The sequence below is a fragment of the Haliotis cracherodii genome, unplaced genomic scaffold (assembly GCF_022045235.1).
Source record: "Haliotis cracherodii isolate W230 unplaced genomic scaffold, xgHalCrac1.p SCAF_4, whole genome shotgun sequence".
NCBI lineage: Eukaryota > Metazoa > Mollusca > Gastropoda > Lepetellida > Haliotidae > Haliotis > Haliotis cracherodii.
The window spans coordinates 21040520-21060428 of NW_027266297.1; the positions used below are offsets into that span (position 1 = coordinate 21040520).

At 39.1% G+C, this 19909-nt stretch overlaps 1 protein-coding gene across 1 annotated transcript; it reads right to left on the reverse strand.

The window, feature by feature from the left end:
- Window positions 1-703: 703 nt before the first annotated feature.
- Window positions 704-16518, reverse strand: LOC139480513 (epithelial sodium channel subunit alpha-like). Its single transcript, XM_071263606.1, has 14 exons — window positions 16459-16518; window positions 14095-14241; window positions 12558-12794; window positions 11867-12024; window positions 11003-11083; window positions 10234-10325; window positions 5841-6004; window positions 4893-4982; window positions 4163-4271; window positions 3773-3860; window positions 3344-3401; window positions 1902-1993; window positions 1392-1467; window positions 704-853 (listed from the first exon to the last, which is right to left on the reverse strand). The coding sequence occupies exons 1-14, from the start codon at window positions 16516-16518 to the stop codon at window positions 704-706; spliced, it is 1602 nt and encodes a 533-aa protein (XP_071119707.1).
- Between the last annotated feature and the right edge of the window lie 3391 nt (window positions 16519-19909).

Genomic DNA, 19909 nt, shown 5'->3' on the forward strand with positions numbered 1-19909 from the left:
GTCCATGTAAAATCAAGCACTACATAAATGATGACAGGCTAAAAATGAGATTCGTTATGTACGGATCAATATTCATCACAAGTTTCACATTTCATATCTTCGTGTGACGGATTAGAAAAAAACGTAAACGAGTATACATAAATTTTAATAAACATAATAACTTGAAAACCAGGATGTAAAATCCTGCAAATAATTCATGTGCAAACTTAAACGTGAAGGGCAACGATAAATCACATGAATTAATAAATTTGTGTGCTAAAGGGATTGATTACGACCGACCCTTCCTCAAAAGTGCGCTAGTGCTATTAAATCCACAGGCAAATGTTCCTAAATAACAGACATCAAGACATATGATATATATATATATATATTTACTCGTAAAAAAAGAAACGCAATACGGATATTTTTGGCCATAAAAGCAGAATAAGTTGACCAAGAGGTGCATTATGATGTGGTTTAATGTGTTATAGTGTCAGTGACAAATTTCCCGGATAAAAAATGATCACAACCAGGACATATAAAGCTTTAGTCTGGATCATGTACGATTCGGAAATAAACGCCTGGTCATGACACAAGGGTCATGGAGCTGCACGAACCGTTCCACAAAGCGATCGTAATACCATTCATACGACCACGTTCTCCAAATCATATATGTTGTGCTGAATAAATCACAATGACAACAACAGCTACTGTCAACATCAATTCATTTAACAGAATTGGTTCCTGGTGACTTCGGAGTGAAGCACCATAAAAACATGGCGAGCAGGATTTCCAGGAATTCGGCCAGACTGAGAATAGATGCTCCAGTCCACAGGCCCATAGTACCACCCACATCCGACAGGAAGCGCTCAGTCTGGAACAGATAATGGACTAAATTCATGCAACATTGCGGTCAAAATGAAAAAAAATGAGGTTCAGATAAATTATGTGGAAAATGTTTAACAGCTATGTAACATCAAGGATATGACACACACGCTCTCTCATGTCAACAGGAGAGCAGGATTCGCTCACCTTTTCCCTAACACCTGGTATCATCATTATTTGACAGTGATTCATAAACACAAGCTGATGATATTTTGTTTGTTTGTTTGTTTGTTGTTTAACGCCTCACTCAGCAATATTCCAGCTATATGACGGCGGTCTGTAAATAATCGAGTCTGGCCCAGACAATCCAGTGATTGACATCATGAGCATCGATCCACGCAATTGGGATACGATGACATGCATCAACCAAGTCAGCGAGCCTGACCACCCGATCCCATTAGTCACCTCTTACAAGCATAGTCGCTTTTTACGGCAAGCAAGGATTGTTGAAGATCTTTTCTACCCGACTCTGCCTTTATGAGGGAGTTCTTATGATTATGGGAATGTTTTAGTCACTTTTTACTTACATCATAAAAAGGTTCTTCTTTTATACTTTCAAAATTCAAGCTGTTGAAATAAACTTTTAGCCTTAAGAAAGATGATCTGAAAAATAAGACATAACATGAGCGTGGTATTGTGGACATATTCTTCTTTCGAATGATGTTCAGAATCCATCTACATATTCACTGTCAACAGGACCAGTCGTATTCATTATCATATTTTGACAAAAAAATCTGTAATTTGTCTTCAGGGGACACAGGAAGCCATGCGTCTAAGGCGCCGCAATTAGCTGTGCAGAGTTGCGTCCCTTGTGTGTTCTAGAAACCTATGATCGTGGGTTCGAATCCCGGGGTCGCCTTGATTATGTTTCTACGTTTGCCATCACCATGCCCGAGACGAAGTCACAACAGCGGCCATACTATTGAAAGTTTTCATATATTTTTAAGTATGTCCAAATTTAATTTTTAAAAGGGTATGTGTGTTCAGACAGGTGTTTGAGAACATATGACTTCAGTTCGGCATTTAAAATTACTCACGTTCTGAGGTCGACGTTGGCAAAGTCGTAAGTGGAGTAGCTGCACTTAGGGCTGAAACTGTCAATCAAACATGCTTGTTGTTCTAACGTCCGCTGTGGAATGAGAAGAAACACCATTAGACAGATGAGTGAGTGAATGAATAGGTATTTAAGGCGCTTTTACCAATATTCGATCAATATCACGACGAGAAACACCAGAAATGGGTTTCTCACATGTACCCTGGTGGGGAATCGAACCAGGGCCTTCGAAGTGATGAGCGAGCGCCCATGTAAAAAAGCTGCAATGGAAATTGTAAAATAAACATTTCTATAACTCCTTAATATTAAATGGCACTAGTTCAGTATGCGCTTAATATATAGACATGCAATGTTTGGCAAGAAATATTTAACAGTTTAGTTTATTTGTTATACTCCTTAAGTAAACCAATCCTATATTAAAACTTAAATCCAACTTGTTGTCATGGAAACATAAACAATAACAATTTCTAAAAGTGCTATATATCAAAAGACACCAGTTCAGTATGTGCCTGGTAGACATGCAAAGTTTTGTAAGAATGTTTTTAACGGTTTTTGAGTTACGTTCTGGAAAAGAACCTAAGTCCAACTTGTTGCCATGGAAACGTAACAAATAAAAAAATATAAAATACCTAAATAGCAAAAGGCACCAGTTCAGTATGTGCCTAGTAGACGTGCAAAGTTTTGTAAGACAGTATTTAACAGTTTTTTAGTTACGCTCCGGAAACGAACAGCACCCTTATAGAACCTAAGTCCAACTTGTTGCCGTGGAAACGTAACAAATAAAAAAATATGAAATTCCGAAATAGAAAAAGGCACCAGTTCAGCATGAGTCTGATAGACATGCAAAGTTTCGTAGAGAAATATTTAACGGTTTCTGAGTTTTGCTCCGGAAACGATTTCGGGACGCACACACACACAAGCACACACGGACGGAACCCATTTCTATATCCCCCGCCAACTTCGTTGGGGCAGGGGATAATGAGCAAAGGCAGCGTTAACTAAATCATCTTCAGTCTGCTCCACATCTTTCATCAGTTCGTCACCGAGCCTCTTCTATTACGTTCTTCATTAGGTCAAGGCAACCAAGCGGTAGTTGCAACGCCATTTTGGAAGAGTGCGCAATTGCTTTGAGCTGTTCCTGACCCCCGAATGAGCGATTAATTTGCTTACTCTAAACGATTCTTGGCTTGTAACGCGCCCAAGGTAAAACTTGCTGACAATTCCTGATTACAAAGGCAGGACTATTTCCCTGTCTCCTGATACTGTCCTTAAGCTCAACCCAGCCACAGGACAATGAACTTCACGGAAATAATCGTTAGGGGCAAGTTAACATACATTCTGCGACACTTTTTTACATTTTGAGGCATAAATTCCGAGCGACAACAAACCCAGGTCAACCGTCTGACGTCTGTATGCACTACCTACCACATGTTCAAGTACTGGCCACCGGCGGGATGAGACACTTGTTTCGTAAACCTTCTCGCTGCAACATATAAGTTTAAGTTATAAACAACTTACATATTATTTCATCACTATATAAAACTACCAGTTAGTACCATAAGACCAAAGCGATCCCAGCGCAACGACTTTTTAAGGGGTGGGGAGGGGGGTCATCATAATTAAAATAGGGGTAAATATTTTTTTAAGTTGATGGAGGAATAAGCATATACTCCGAAACGTTGTGTTCCTCTTAATTAAACAAATCTGTACATTCTTTCCCTTAAAGAAGCTGTACAAAATGTTGATATCTCGTATATGAAATAAACGACACTCATGGATTATTCTCCCTGCAGTGTTTTATTGTACGATTAACAACGACCACGAGTCGTTTATTTCTTAAATAAATGTACTCACGAACATGGGCTACCGCACTTGCAGATATCCGCGCCTTTACTGGTGTCCACCATATACTTGCCATAGGCCCTGTCCTCACAGGAAAACTCTGAAGTAATAAAGCATGAATATGTCTCCATTCCAGAATGATATACGGAACCCATTCGCAAACACAACTTCATCAACGTCGATTTGCCTTATTAGCGTCTTCGCACGGATTGTCTTTCGCTCACATGTGTAATTTGATTGGACGGAAATTGTCTCCTTATCTGTGTCGGTGGTGCAGATCTTGATAGTGGAGTAGCTCCTCTTTCCCCGCCAACCAACCATGTCTCCTTACCTGTGTCGGTGGTGCAGATCTTGATAGTGGAGTAGCTCCCCTTTCCCCGCCAACCAACCATGTTTTCTTACCTGTATCGGTGGTGCAGATCTTGAGAGTGGGGTTGACTGTCTCCTCATTCTCCGGTTGACACTTGCATGTTTCTATCACGATGTTTCGTAGACAAAACTCCCGACACGCCTTTAAAACAACACCAGATAACTCAGGATCTTGTAACGCAAACGTTAGTAGCAAGGATTGTAAGGTCACTACCAGGATCAATGTTTCTATTACCATGACCCCGGTAGTGACCTTACACACCTTGCTGCTAAGTTCGGCTTTACAAGCCCCTGTGCTATATACTGATCGCCGGGCGACCCACATACATCTGGGATTAGCAACACATCGAAAATAAAGACATTAAGATATCCTACTAAATACGCAATTATCAAGGATCAAGATAACTTTGTGTATATGATCACATTAAAATAGTTTTTGAAAAGGCTAGTTTCGTATCTAAGATTTTTACATAACCGCAAGCCTGAAAGCCTCTTGTATCAACATTTCACTATTCGTATTACTGTTTTCGCAAAAGATATAAATGTATATAACAGAATGGTGTTGCATTCAATTAAAGATATTTTCTTAGGAATTTAATTCTTTACCAAATGTGAATTAACGGCCCGGTACTCTAGAAGGCTTACTCGACGCGAATAGCTTCAAGAATGTTGATGCGGCGTTCAGAAAAAAAGCACTCATCGATCACTTACCCTCTGGCTTGATTTTATTGATATATTTTCTTTTCTACTTGCACATACTCACCCGCTCTGTGTACGACACACCGAACCTCCTTTTGAAATCTGTGCTGTCATTGCAGGAGCCGTATAGGCCTCCAAGCCGCTCGATCTTTACCTGTGATTAAGTGAACTCTCAGTAACAATCATATAGTGTTAAGTGTAGGATAAAACACGTCCGATGGCTTTTATGATATTTAAAATCAGCATCCGCGGGACAAGGGTTTTAAATATAATCAAACCCCGAGGGGAATTTTTTTTATCTAACTTATAAACCGAAAAAAGAAACTTAAACAACAATTATCAACATTTTAATGTTTCAAACACATTTTCAAAGAACCTTAGGAAAAGTGCGTAAAATATCTGTTGCTGGCGTACGGTACTTGAAAAGGACTGTCTGAAAAGCATTGTGTTTTATAAGTGCCTCTGTAGCCTAGTGGTACACTCACTGGGCTACAGATACGGAGGCTGCCTGTACGATCCTCGGGAATATAAAGAAAACATTTGTCATTTGATTTTACATTTCCTTATATTGTGTTCAAATGCAAAATCAATTGAATCAATTGAATGCAAAATAAATTTTTAGTGAGAAACAGTCATATGTTACAATATAATTGGAGGTTGAACTAATAAAATCCCGGCGATATGAAACCATATTATATAGCAAATATCGCCGAGATAATATATAAAATCCCCGGGATATTACTTCTCAGGTTCACAGAATGCAGCATTGTTACTTGACATTAAAGAAACACATTTCTGTAAACTAGGATAACGGATATCCTAGTTATCAATGAACTTTTGTCTGAGTTCACCATAAAACGGACATATCAGAAAGAAATGATATTCAATTTCTATAGTGTTTAAAATTACAAAACTGGCAAAAGTCTATGCTCTCTTAATGTCCCCATACATCTTGCTGTCTCGATAAAGGGTTTGTGTGACAAGGGGATGGAGATACATATCAGAGACGTACCAGTTTCATTGCAATACTAGTCTCAGAACCTGCTGAGACAGTGAAGCCCTCTGTCCTGGGAAAGGGGCGTGTCCCGTTGTCGTGTATCACCACCCGCAGGCCGTACCCCGTCTTGAAAGAATCGATGAAATCCTCCGACTCCAGATTGATAACCATCGACAAACCTGGTAGAAACATTCAAACACATTGCATGTTGAACATACATTTATTACGATGAAATTATATAACGAGGTGCAAATGTACGAAAGCCATATTGTGCCACGTTGTTAGCATATAAAATTTATATATTTATTGAATCGAAATTTCTCGTTAACTCAAGTATTGTTTATTTTCTCGAAATTTCGATTTTTTCTCGTTACTTTATCATTACTATTATATTTTCGTCATTTCGAATTTCTTCCATTGTTTCAAGATTATTTTTTCAAAAGCTCAAAATTTCGAAAGTTTTTCGTTGCTTAAATTATTATACTTGTTATTTCAATTATTTTCCCGTTGCTTCTAGTATTTTCTCGCTACTTCGATTATTTTCTGTTAATGTTGATTATTTTCTCATTATTTCGAAATTTCGAGACATAATTGAAATAACAAGATCAAATTCGAAATTTCGAGTTTTTAAAATAAACTTGAAATAAGGAAAATTATTCGAAATAATAAGAAAAAATCGAAGCAGAGATCGAGAAAATATTTGAAATAACGAGAAAATAACAGTATTCGTTAGGAAAAAATCGCTTTTCTGCGATAAACTTGAAATAACGAGAAAATATTCACAGTTACAAGAAAAAAACTCGTTATTTTGAGAAAATAGTTGCAATAATGAGAAATTTCGATTTAAACAAATATAAATTAATGCTGCCAAAGTGGTGCCATCAGGCTTTCGTATAATGGTGTCACTTTGGTAGCATATATTTTTTAAATTTCAATTATTTGCATATTTTCTCGAAATTTTGAATATTTGTCGTTACTTCGATTTTTTATTCGTAATTTCTATTTTTTCTCCATACTTCGAGTTTTTCTCTCGTAATTTCCAGTATTTTCTCCGTATTTTCAAGTTTGTCTTCGAAGTTATGCTCGTAGCGTCGATTGTTTTCTCGTTATTTCAATTATTTCTTAATACTTCGAATATCTTCTCGTAGTTCGCTTATTTTTCTCGTTATTTCATGGATATTTATTGTAAAAATTGAAAATTCGAAAAAATGCTTCTTTGCTTCGACTATTTTCTCCTTATTTCAATTATTTTCTCAATACTTCGAAAAATATTCAGTGCATCGATTATTTTCTCGTTATTTCGTTTTTTTCCGAATATACTTCATATACACTCTTGAAAAGAAGAAACGCACTGACTGAATTTAGTGAATTTATTGTACCTAATAAAGTCGATATATTTATTTCAGTTACATAGATACAAATATTAAATTTGGAGCTCGATAGTCATATGTTGTCATTGTACAAAGGCATTGAAAACTATTCATTGTCACGTCACATAAGGCCACAAGGTATCAGTACTCAGTATACTGAACTCATTATCTCGTGTAACCGCCACGGGCAGCAACAACGGCTCTGCATCTCCTAGGCACTGACTGGATAAATGTACGAATTCTGTCCTGCGGAATTCTGCGCCATTCTGCTTGTAACGCGTTGGCTAGTTGTTGGAGTGTCTGCGGTGTGTTCTGACGTTGACGTACACTTCGATCGAGTTCATCCCAGAGGTGTTCGATTGGATTGACGGCCAAGGCAAAACGCTGATGTTGGCATTATGAAAGTAGTCTACCGTGACACGAGCTGTGTTCGATGGAGCGTTGTCCTGTTGAAACAGCGCCTTCTATACTGGATGGCTCCGTTAGTATGAATCTGATAATCATTATTTAGAGTGATCTACACGTTTGGGTAGTTGTCAACTTTATTGAGTACACTTGTACTACCAATGCAATTTGTTCTTTGTTAAAGCAAGGAAGTTTAATTTGCCTATAGATTGATTACGTAAAGGTATCGGTATAGCACTGTACCAGTCTTAATTATGGATCAGAGGTTGGGCTTATGAAATAATGGATATTATTGAAAAGGTTTACCTAAAATTCTTAAAACCCGCTAAAGGACCAAGACAATCGACTCCAAGTTTCCTACTCTATGGCAAACAAGGACGAACTCCACATAAACTAATAATGTTGATAACTCAAGTGAATAATAATTGATTATATGAAACTGGATAACTATGTAAATAAACAAAAATATTTATAGCCTGGTTTTGTTAAAAATGTGCGGGTCTCTTGCGGTTTATCTGGAAACATGATATTCTCCAGAATCTGGTAACAGAGAATGGCTACTATCAGTAGCAGAGAACACACTAAAAGACCATTTTTCTTTTGGGTTGGCTCAGCGCTAGCCTCAGCTAGTTCAAAAGGAATTTACAATAAATATTATAAATAGTTGCTGTGCTTTTAAATGTACCTGCTATTACCAACAACTGCTTCCTATGCCATTTCGAAACGTCAAGCCCCAATCTCTCCACTGAGACGGTAGATGGAGTATTACCCCTGGAGAAGACGGCAGTTGCTTATGAATTCCATTACTTGTTTCGCTTAAAAGCAATTACACACCTTTGCACATATTATATTAATACAAAACTGCATTTGTCGCCGAATCTATCGACTATAAAATGTATCTTATGTAGATCGAATCGTAAATAGTAAGTTCCTTACATTTTTGAATACGCAACTACAGTGTTAATTTATGAAAACTGATAATCATGTTTTCAAGCATCAGATATGATGCGCTATGCGAAACACATCGCATGATTGATTGTTGTTTAACGCATAGTCGCCTCTTACGGCAAGCATGGCTTGCTGAGGACCTATTCTACCCTGGATCTTCACGGGTCCACATCGAATGAACAAACTTAAAGTATCCATACGGAAACGTCGCATCACAATAGAATAAATGTCATCCATAAAATATCCGTCTTTACACATCGAATGGGGGCGGTCGGGTAGCCTAGTGGTTAAAGCGTTCGCTCGTCACGCCGAAGACCTAGGTTCGATTCCCGACATGGTACAATGTGTGAAGCCCATTTCTGGTGTCCCTCGCGTGATATTGCTGGAATATTGGTAAAAGCGGCGTAAAACCATACTCACTCACTCACTCACTCACTTTACACATCGAATGAGATTCGAACCGGAACGACGACATTGTTGATTTTGATTATCTCCAACCAAATTACACAGAACAACTTAATTAAATTTTTGTGGCCATTTTGCCAAATATGACCAAAAATCGAATATTAGTTTTCAAAGTGTCACTATATGTACAGTCATCTTGATTATTCTGTTATATATTGTGTATTTATTGTATCTGCTCGTGTACCACCAATGATGGTTTAATAAGAAATAAAGAATCTTAATCTGTAATAATGAGACGAAAAGCTTGACGGACAAAACATTATTGTATTTCTTGCAACTGTGTGTATAAAATGGTTGTTAATTGCCATGGTTAGAATTTATTTAAAAAACCCATTTCATTCTCCATCCATCACCACCTTATTAATTCTGAATTACGTCCCAAGACATCGTGTTCATTTTGAATGATTATTGTTTTCTAATTTCAGATACGCATATATACTTGGTAGATGTGGATAAGTTATGTTTAACGGTGGTGTCTTGCTGTGTCACTGAGCTTGCAAATAATCGAGCTTGGACTCAATCGAGCATGGAATCATGAGCAACTATCATCACCATCGTCACGCAGCCACCCACCCTGACAACAGGCTCTTACAAGCAAAGATCATCGGGAGCTATATTTCCTCTTAAATATGGAGCGTCAACGCCAGAGAATAGACAGTCTCGATTATCCATCGAAACAGATTCCATTTGACCTAAAATTGCGGAGAAAATTATATGAATGGATCACTGAAAATCAGTGAGTGAGTGAGTGAGTTCGGTTTAACGCCGCTCTTAACAGTATTCCAGTCATATCGCGGCGTGTCAGCTTAATGTGGGAGGAAAGCCCGAAGTGATGCAGGTTTCAGACGTTTACCACTTCGGTGAAACCCACGAGCACGGGTATGGTGCTGACAAACCTAGAAACATAATTGGGGCGAACCGGGATTCGAAACCCACAATAATAGGTTTCTGGCGTGCCCAGGGGACGCAACTCTGCACAGCGAATCGCGGCGCCTTAGACGACTGGGCCACCCGTGCCCCCCCCTCCCCTGAACGCGAAAAGAGTAAGCATGTCCTGCCCGCGAAGTTCGGGCGATGTGAACTCGTACCCGTCCCGGTTCAGGCCGTCAGGGCATTTTAAATGTCGCAAGGAACATCTGAAATGGATAACGGATGGTCCTGCTCTCACTGTGTGTTATCGTATACCCAACATAACCCGTACCCCGCTTTATGATATTTACCTGATTCTGGTCCACTCTTCGTGGCCTGGATCCCATTGTTCTTCAATGTGTAGCAGTTGCCATGCTCTTTAGATAGAAACGCCGTAAAGTTGCTGGAAAGCAAAATGTTGAACCATCTTCACAGAGAGATATATGATGTGCAAAAGACAAATCCACTGATTATGTTATCTCTGCGTCAATTCATGACATAATTATACAGTAAAACCCAGTCACTCTTCATCTACTGGGCTTTGTTTCACCAGAACATGCCATCATTGGGTACATCAGGGCTCAGATAATGTTTGTGCGCAAACTCACAATAGCGAAATACATATTTAATGAGCAATTAGCGAGTTCATGCATGTGTGAAGCTTGCATTCGATCAGCAAATAGATATATGTACGCAAGTAAAAAATGACACACTGGGTACACTATTAGGTTTTTGAACAATTCCATGCGTATTTGTACGCATCAACTCCAAATTGATTGGGTAACGGTGATATCTCTTGCGTATTTCACTGCACAAACATGCAGCTTATCTGCGCAGAATGAATTAGCTAAGAACAAATTGGAATATATATATACATTCCAATTATATTCCATTATATATGATACAATGATTGTCTAAAATGTTTTGCGCCAAACAAACACAATTCACGTAATTGGCTAACTCAAATTAGTATGATGCCAATCAATCTGTGTAGTTAGCAATAACATCCTAGTTACATAGAGGCAATGTCTTCTTTACTATGTTATCATTACGTATATTTTACATAACATATGTTACAACCTGTAACTGCAACTTCGTCCATTGATAGAGCACTCAATCAGCATGGTTTCAAGGTCATGGCCAACGAACTTCCGCAGCGCGCTACAAGTGAAGAGTTGGGGAAATTAAAAGAACCCTGTAACTACCATACGTTATGAAAGTATTCATGAAGTTTAGAGAATTTTATCAAAATTCATTGTCCCAGAAAATGCTTGAAAAACACAATTGTGCTTCTGACTGTTGAAAATAAATTGTGAACACACCATGTCATTTAGAAAGTGGTCAAATGTAACAAATGTTATATTTGAGATAACACTTTCTTGGTAAAGTACAGATTCTCGTACTTTTGTGGGTTGAATCCCGTCCGGTATTCGAACCCACAAGAAAATGTTGGCCACAAAAAGTACATAGTGGTAAGCTACTTTTCGTAAAACAATATTTAGCTCATAGTTAAAATTTGAAACATATCTCGTTTTGCAGACGTACAATGTAGCTAAAACGATAGCTATACTCTCCATACAATTTGCGTTCCAAACATTTTCTTCTGAGAGATTCATATTGACTGCTTACTACTGACTAGTAAAAGTGAAACTCGTCTTCTGTTACATTGTTTACACAATCTCAAGACCGTTGCCGATCCGTGAATATCAGGGTAGAGAATAGGTCTTCTGCACCCCATTCTTGTAAGAGGCGATTAACCGGATCGGGTGGTCACACTCGCTAACTTGTTTGATGCATGTCATCGTATCCCAATTGCGTAGTGATGCTCAAGATGCCAATCACTCGATTGTCTGCTCGGTACTCCATTATTTACAGACCGCCGTCATATTGCCGAGTGTGACGTTAAAAAACAAACAAACAAACAAACATGAATGTAGCCCTTACGATGATTCTCCTCCCAGATAGTCGGCGATCATCTCCTTCCTGACATAAGCCTGGTTAAGCCCACTCACTTCCTCCTCGTAACAGCCGTACTCGTCGCACACCAACTCCGTCTCCGTGAAGGAGGTGAGGTCCACTGTGTCGGTGAGGTTCACACAATCCTTCAGAAATCCAAAATAATAATAATCACTAATCACTAATCACTAATTGTGGACAACGTTGGATCTCTTTACCAACTGCTTTAAGACAAGGTAGGTGTTTGAACGTAACATAGTCATGACCAGACAATCACCTCCCAACTCCTTGGAACGAAACAATCCAAAATGAAGTTATGCGTTTCACAACGTTGGGAAGACTCTGAAGGACAAAATATCTGTGTTACATCCCTCTTAACTACTTGTTAATCAATATAGTGCTGACGGACCAAAGATCATTTTTACACATTGGGACCAACGGGAAACTGAACCGAGCAGCAACTCTGAAAATAGGCAACCTTTGCACTGAGTTTGGTTTAACGCCGCGTTGAATAGTATTCCAGTAATTAGTATATCACAGCTGTGTCAGCTTAATATGGGAAGAAAGCCCGAAGTGATGCAGGTCTCAGACGTTTACCACTTTGGTGAAACACACAAGCACGGTATGGTGCTGTACTAGAAAGAGGACTCTGGGCAAGGTAATATGCATGATGACCTACGTTACTCTGATATTCCGAAGGTAACTTCAGGAGTTTCTGAAGATCGCAGCTGAGCATGTAAGCCTTGGACAACATGATGGGGTTCATGTTGCAGATGGTGACGGTGGGGAAGGGGAGAGCAGTAAAGCCAAGTTTCACCGACGTCTTGATGGGGTAACTGTAGAACGTCGTGAAGAGCCCGACCAGTTGCATGATCATCACCGACGCGGCAGTCAGGAAGAGCAACGTCCACATCACCTGGAAACGCGTATATAACATGATTTTGTTTGTTCAAGGCCGAAGTCACTAATCTCTAAAGCTATGTGAACGATTTAAACTAAAATCTGAAAATAATCGAATCTGATCAGTCAATCCATTGATTAATCTAATGATATACATGTATGCTTATGATACAGTCGGAGGCGTGCAAGGGACTTCGATCTTAGCAGGGAATTCTTGTGATAATGGAAATATTGTTTTTTGTCGCTTTTATGAGCAAAGATCGGAGTACGATGACACTTTTGAACCAAGTAGCCGAACCTGGCTAAAGCATATTTAACCCCTACGGGCTTTGTGTAAGAAGATCGAAGCCAGTGGCTTTATATAATATCATCGGGAGAATCCACGATCTCACGATCGATGTCGATCACCCAACGTCATATATCATGAACAGGTACTGCAACCTCGTATGACGAAGTACAGTCGTAGTACTTAGTTCGCTTTTTAAAGCCCACCCCTGAATAAACCCTGTGACGTTATTATTCACGTGGCTTACCTCTGTGAAAGTGATGCAATATCGCAAGTTTCATCAGAAATGGAGTGAGTGAGTGAGGTTTTACGCCGCTTTTAGCAATATTCCAGCAATATCACGGCGGGGGACACCAGTAATGGGCTTACACAATGTACCCATGTCGGGAATCGAACCCCTGTCTTCGGCGTGACGAGCGAACGCTTTAACCCCTAGGCTACCCGACCGCCCCATCAGAAATGGAAACATAGTAGTACCTCATTGTCATGATAAAGATTTCCATCCGACCTTTGTCGTAATACCATTCATATGGTGTGCATAGTTGAATTAAGTTAAAATGAGTTAAATTTTGTGTCATGATACTTGAAAGAAATAAATTTATGTATTTGCGAAACAAAAACATGAGTTTTAAGTAAAGGAACATATTCTCCACACTTCGGCCCATGGGCGACATAGTGTAAATATTGAGTTTTTGAACAATTTTTTTTCCCCTTGGTATGTTCCAATGAAAATAGCATGTTTAATTTTGTAAATACCTTTGACCGAGACTGGGAAAAGACCGTAGAGTTTCTGGACTTTGGGGTTTCCAGAATTAAAATGGGACGTGTTGACTTCTTATGAATAATACTGGGATGTGCACTTCTTGAAAAACCACGTCACGGATGTGACCTGGCTGGTTTGGTGATGCCTCGTGCTTGGTCAGATGCTAGCAGCCAGCGGTTTGCCGTATCCCGGCCTCTTACAACATATCGGATGTAGCGTTAATGACGATAGTAATGGCTTCAACTCGAAAACTATACCATCGCTTACCTTGAATAGAACTCGCGGCGACGCATATATCTTGGGTATTCCCATGAACGAGGTACTTTCAGCGAAGTACGTGAAGAACGTGACACAACTGCCAGGAGTCTTTTCGTTTTCCTTATCATCATCGTTGATGGGTTGTACTTGCATTTTCTAAAAGGAAAAAAAAAGTATCAGTATGGTGTGGTTGGTTTCTCATGTTCGGAGAATTTTGTGTCTTTGAGCTCAGCAATACGAACATGAGTATCGACCAATGATATGGAAGTAGCGGCCAATGCCATGAAAACAGCGACCAATATACGTTAATATCATGCTGGTTCTCTGGAATAGAATAATTAAATCGTATTCCTATATTGAGTATCCTACCAAAACTTGCCGACATGCCAAGACTTCGAAAACAGACTAAAACCAATAAACGGTATGCAACTTATCCCTTGTCCAATGCCTTGGCTAACAAAGAATGCGTCAGTAGGCGAAGGAATAGTTTATTTACGTGTACCATGATGCCAACACATGTTAAAACAGGAAAATAGTTATTGATAGTCAAATATAACATCAGGCAATATTGAAAATGGTACAATATATATATTCATCTTTCAACAAAGATTATTTGATAACCTTCAACAATCAGGATGTAATTCCACTAATAGTATATCTGATAGCTTTTATTATAAACATTTTAAATCCTAGTTAAATGTAGAAAAAATCTCTCACACTACCCATTCCAGTACACCTGAGAATATGTATGGCTCGTTTCAGATGTAGCAGGTTTAAACTTGCAGTTGATTTTCGGAGACATACAAATGTCCCATACACTGAACGATTATGTAAACATTGTATTGAAAATGGTAGATATTTCATTGAGGATGAATTTAATTAATTGCTTGTTTGTGAGCGTTATTAAGCTCTAAGAAGCATCAAACAGTAACATATTTTACGGATATAATTTCATCTGAAAACTTTGATGTAATTAATATAATGTCTAACGGCAAAGAGAAACGTAATCGATTACTACATTGGCATGCGTCGTTCATGTCTGTGGTCTGGGCCCATGGCCTTTATACTGAAAAAACGGTCCGTCTATAACATCAGACTATTGACCTATGAGACACACTGCACAAACAGTAAAAACACAATATTGAAAATTGAGGTAACTGCTGACAGATGGGTCCAACGCATGGGGCCTTCAACAATACCCTGAGGATAGTGAGGATAGTGTGTGTCATTTAACGCCGCACTCCACAATAATCCGGCTATATTGCGGTGGTCTGTAAAAACATCGAGTCTGGACAAGACAATCCAGTGATTGTCATCCTGAGCATCGAGCTAACAAACTGGTATACAATGACATGCATCAAACAAATCAGCACGCCTGACAACCCGATCCAGTTTGTCGCCTCTTACAAGAATGGGGTGCTGAAGACCTATTCTCTATCCTGATATTCACGGGTCGGCAACGGTCTTGAGATTGTGTAAACAATGTAACAGAAGACGAGTTTCACTTTTTACTAGTCAGTAGCAAATATGAATGTCCTATAAGAAAATGTTTGAAACGCAAATGTTTTGAGAGTAGTTATTTGTTTTAGCTACATCTGCAAAACCAGATATGTTTTAAATAAAAACTATGAGCTAAATATTGTTTTAAGAAAAGTAGCTTGCAACAATTCACTTTTTGTGGCGAACAATTTCTTTTCAACGGCCAAAAGCATGGGTTGTTGAAGCATGACACATATGTATTTTGTTATTTGTTATACCCACAGCACAACACAACTTTTGGATTCGTAATGCGTGTCACCTAAATAAACTATTTCTCCCTCTTTCTTCCTTTCTCTCTAGTTCATCATGTAGGCTGCAAAAATCCTTCATCACACCAACCCACTACACCCACATCAACCACTAAAGTACTTAGGGGCGGTCGGGTAGCCTAGTGGTTAAAGCGTCCGTTCGTCACGCCGAAGACCCGGGTTCGATTCCCGACATGGTACAATGTGTGAAGCCCATTTCTGGTGTCCCCCGTCGTGATATTGATGGAATATTGGTAAAAGCGGCGTAAAACCATACTCAATCACTCACTAAAGTCCTTACAACCCGCCGCCGATATATTTTGAGCACCATCAGTTTTGACGTAGTTAATACGTCATTCTATATACACTTCCTGGTCATTGTAGCCAAGAATCTAAGTAGTAGCGAATATTCCCGACAGTCACCTCCCCAAACTTTTATATCCATTTTGACAGTCGTGAGTACAAACGCTGCTTCTATTTCCCAATAGATTAATAAATATCAAGCGATATTAAGTTGCAAAAGTATAACGCATGTGATCAATTAAACTGAGATTGTATGTTTCAAAATAGATTAAGTTGGACTTACATGTGTCATGGTTACAGACGTACAAGCCGTTCCATTCAATATGCGCGTCAAAGGTGGCATTGGTCACTCGAGGAATCCCGCTACATGTATTTGATAGATTTGATAGGTGGTTAGGGGTCGCCCCCCTCGGTATACGTATGCCAACTCGTGGTGTAACGGTTGAAGATTGAATAGCGACCGACTATAGTCTGAATGCTAGCAATTTGAACTCAATCTGTCCGTGTCTATTTGTCAGTAAATATATGACAAATATGCAATGCCCCTATTCCCCCCCACCCTCCTGGCTGCCGGGTTAGTGGGATTAACCCGGTGTTTATACGGCTTATCCTCGCAATGCCCGCACGTAACTGTTGCTTAACCACTTCTCTGTTTTTCACAAGCATGGAGATCGTGTCAAGGCATGTCAAGGATACAATAGGATATTTCAATATATAGCGATATGTCAAATACAAATTTAACAAGGATAGACATTTTCTTATTCATTTATCGATTAGTTTGATATGTACAAAATCCATCAATCAAAATACACACTTAACATAACAGCACCTACGGAAAAAGACCAACATAAATTTTAAAATGGTATGGGTAAAATAAACACAATACATATACTACTTTCTTTTTAGATAACAACATTTACGTTTACAATACCAATATAATGTGACACAGTGCCATGATATTTCTGGATAGTTGTCTGGTCGCACAGGGGTTTACAAGGGCGATCTGCAGGATGTCAATCACCCTATATTTCTCCTTTTTGGTGTTTTGTTGGTCATCGTTGGTGTTGATGGTTGCAGAACAACCTGATGCACGTTCAGTGGATACTGTTTGTGCGCCTGTTCTTGATACGACACTTGTGTTCTCCAAAGTTGGTTGGTTGGTTGGTTTAACGCCGCACTCAGCTATATTCCAGCTATATGACGGCGGTCTGTAAATAATCGAGTCTGGACCAGACAATCCAGTGATTAATATCATGAGCATTGATCAATATCAAGTCAACCAAGTCAGCGAGCCTGACCACCCGATCCCGTTAGTCGCCTTTTACGACAAGCATAGTCACCTTTTACGGTAATCTTGGGTTGCTGAAGACCTATTCTACCCCTGAATCTTCACGGTTCGTTCTCCAAAGATTAAGTTGCGACCACCGCGTTTGTTCGAAATAAACCGAACGTAAACCCAGCCATAATGACATGAAGACGAATTCTAAACGCAAAATAGTTTGAGTGGATTTCAGTTAATATCAGTTCACTTGTCAGTTAAGAATGAAGTCAGATCACTTAAGTCATTTGAGTGGCGTTTCGCTTGTCACTTGAAACTAGGGTGAATTCAGTGGCATCTCTCATAACAAAATATCCAAGTATACCAAACTTTGTTAAATTATTTACAACCAAAGGCGCCAAAGAAATTATTAATCTATCAAAATACCTCTCGAAGGTATTATCTCTTACAAGAACAGTAGAATCTTAACTCCAGCCATCTTGTATAATATCTTGTATTTATTAATTCTGCATTTCATCATTGTGTATTAATTAATTTTTCATTTGTCTTTGTATACTGTATATGCTCTTGTACCACCAAACGTGGTTTTTGAGAATAAATGAACTTGTTTACCATGGCCTCGTGGGATCAATTACGATGGTGTTTGTGTCTGGTACTACACTATTGTCGCCAATCATTATGGAATGTCCATACTTGTCTTTGATGGCTACAACGAGAACCCATCAGCAAAGGATATGACACATCTGAGGAGAACCGGGGATGTAGTTGGAGCTACTGTAAAGTTTGACAGTGACATGAATATTCAGTCCAAGAAGGAACAACTCCTTGCGAACACTAACAACAAACAAAGATTTCTCATTCTCCCGAGTGACAATATGAAAGAGAAGGGATTCACAACTGTCCATGCAGAAGAAGATGCTGATGTTATCATTGCCAAAACAGCTGTAGAACAAGCACAGACATCACCCTGTGTAGTGATTGGACAATATCCTGATTTTATGGTTCTGATGTGTTACATACAAGAGAAGATCCACATGACATTTTTTGTTCGCAAGGAATTGTTCCTTCTTGGACTGAATGACCATGTCACAGTCAAACTTTACAGTAGCTCGAACTACATCCCCGGTTCTCCTCGGATGTGTCATATCCTTGGTTGATGGGTTCTCGTCGTTATTTCATTCTTTTTATCAAAGTCAATTTCATGAAAACAAATAACGATATGTAACATCAATGCAACATGGAGACGAGAAGGCACATATGTAACCCAGAATTTGTTATATATTCATGCCATACTGGTTTGTGATACTACATCTAGAATTCACAGCATAGGGAAAGCAATATCTTCAGAGAACACGATGAGGCGTTTAACCGTCAGTGCAGCATATAACCAGAGAACAGATAGCACTATCTGAAGGAAAGGCTCTTGTCCCTTTACAACAGTTAATGAGGTGAACATCTAAGATACCGTCGGTTTCGTCAAAAGGTCACATCACGTGTGACTTACGCCATCCCACAAAGCTTGCCCAAAACATCAGCTGCTACAAAATTTAACAGGATGTGCGTCTATCATCAGGTGCAGCAATGGAAAGCGGTAGATGAAGTTGCAGCAGAAGAATGGGGTTTGAGAGTTATTGATGAACGAATGATTCCGCAGCTAACAAATATGCCAGCAGCTCCCTAAGAACTATTCACCATAATAAAATGCAACTGTAAAAATAGTATGTGTGGTTCAAACAAATGCAGCTGTAGGCGTCATGGATTGTGGCGAATGTCGTGGCGTGTCTTGTTTGACTTGCCAACAGCCTGGGGCTAAAGAACTGGGCTTACCTGTATCTATGCATGTGTGTGTGTTTGTTTGTTTGTTTGTTTGTTTGTTTGTTTGTTTGTTTGTTTGTTTGTTTGTTCGTGCGTGCGTGATGGGATGTTTCGGTCAGCTTTTATCTGATATGAAACATAGCTGACATCAAAACAAATATTTAAAAAATGGAATATTTGTATGTTGCTTGGAAAACGCAACCTAATGGTCATAGTAAATATGACTATATTTGGTGATGTCCGACCATTTCGATGTTGATTTTGATATGATGTGATTGTAATTTGTTGTTGGTCTCTCGTTATTTTGACCTGACTAGTGAGACGGCCCCTGTAATCCTCTATGGTTGAACCAGTCAACATGTTTAATTGCTTTAGCAACATCCAAAAATAGAAGCGTCTATTCCGGAAAGACTTCGATATTACAGTTACCTCGGTAATCCCTTACAACCTTGGGGATTGTCGTAATGCCGGATCCTGTTGTTTAAGACATTGAAGCAGCGGAGTGTAGTCACCACCTCTATAACACCTAGCGGCTGTAGTCCATGCAATTATGCTGTCATTTGTTGATTACACGTAGTTTACCCTGAGAGATTATCCGCACGAGAGTAATTCTTCTACTAAGCTTCATTTTGCAAGTAAA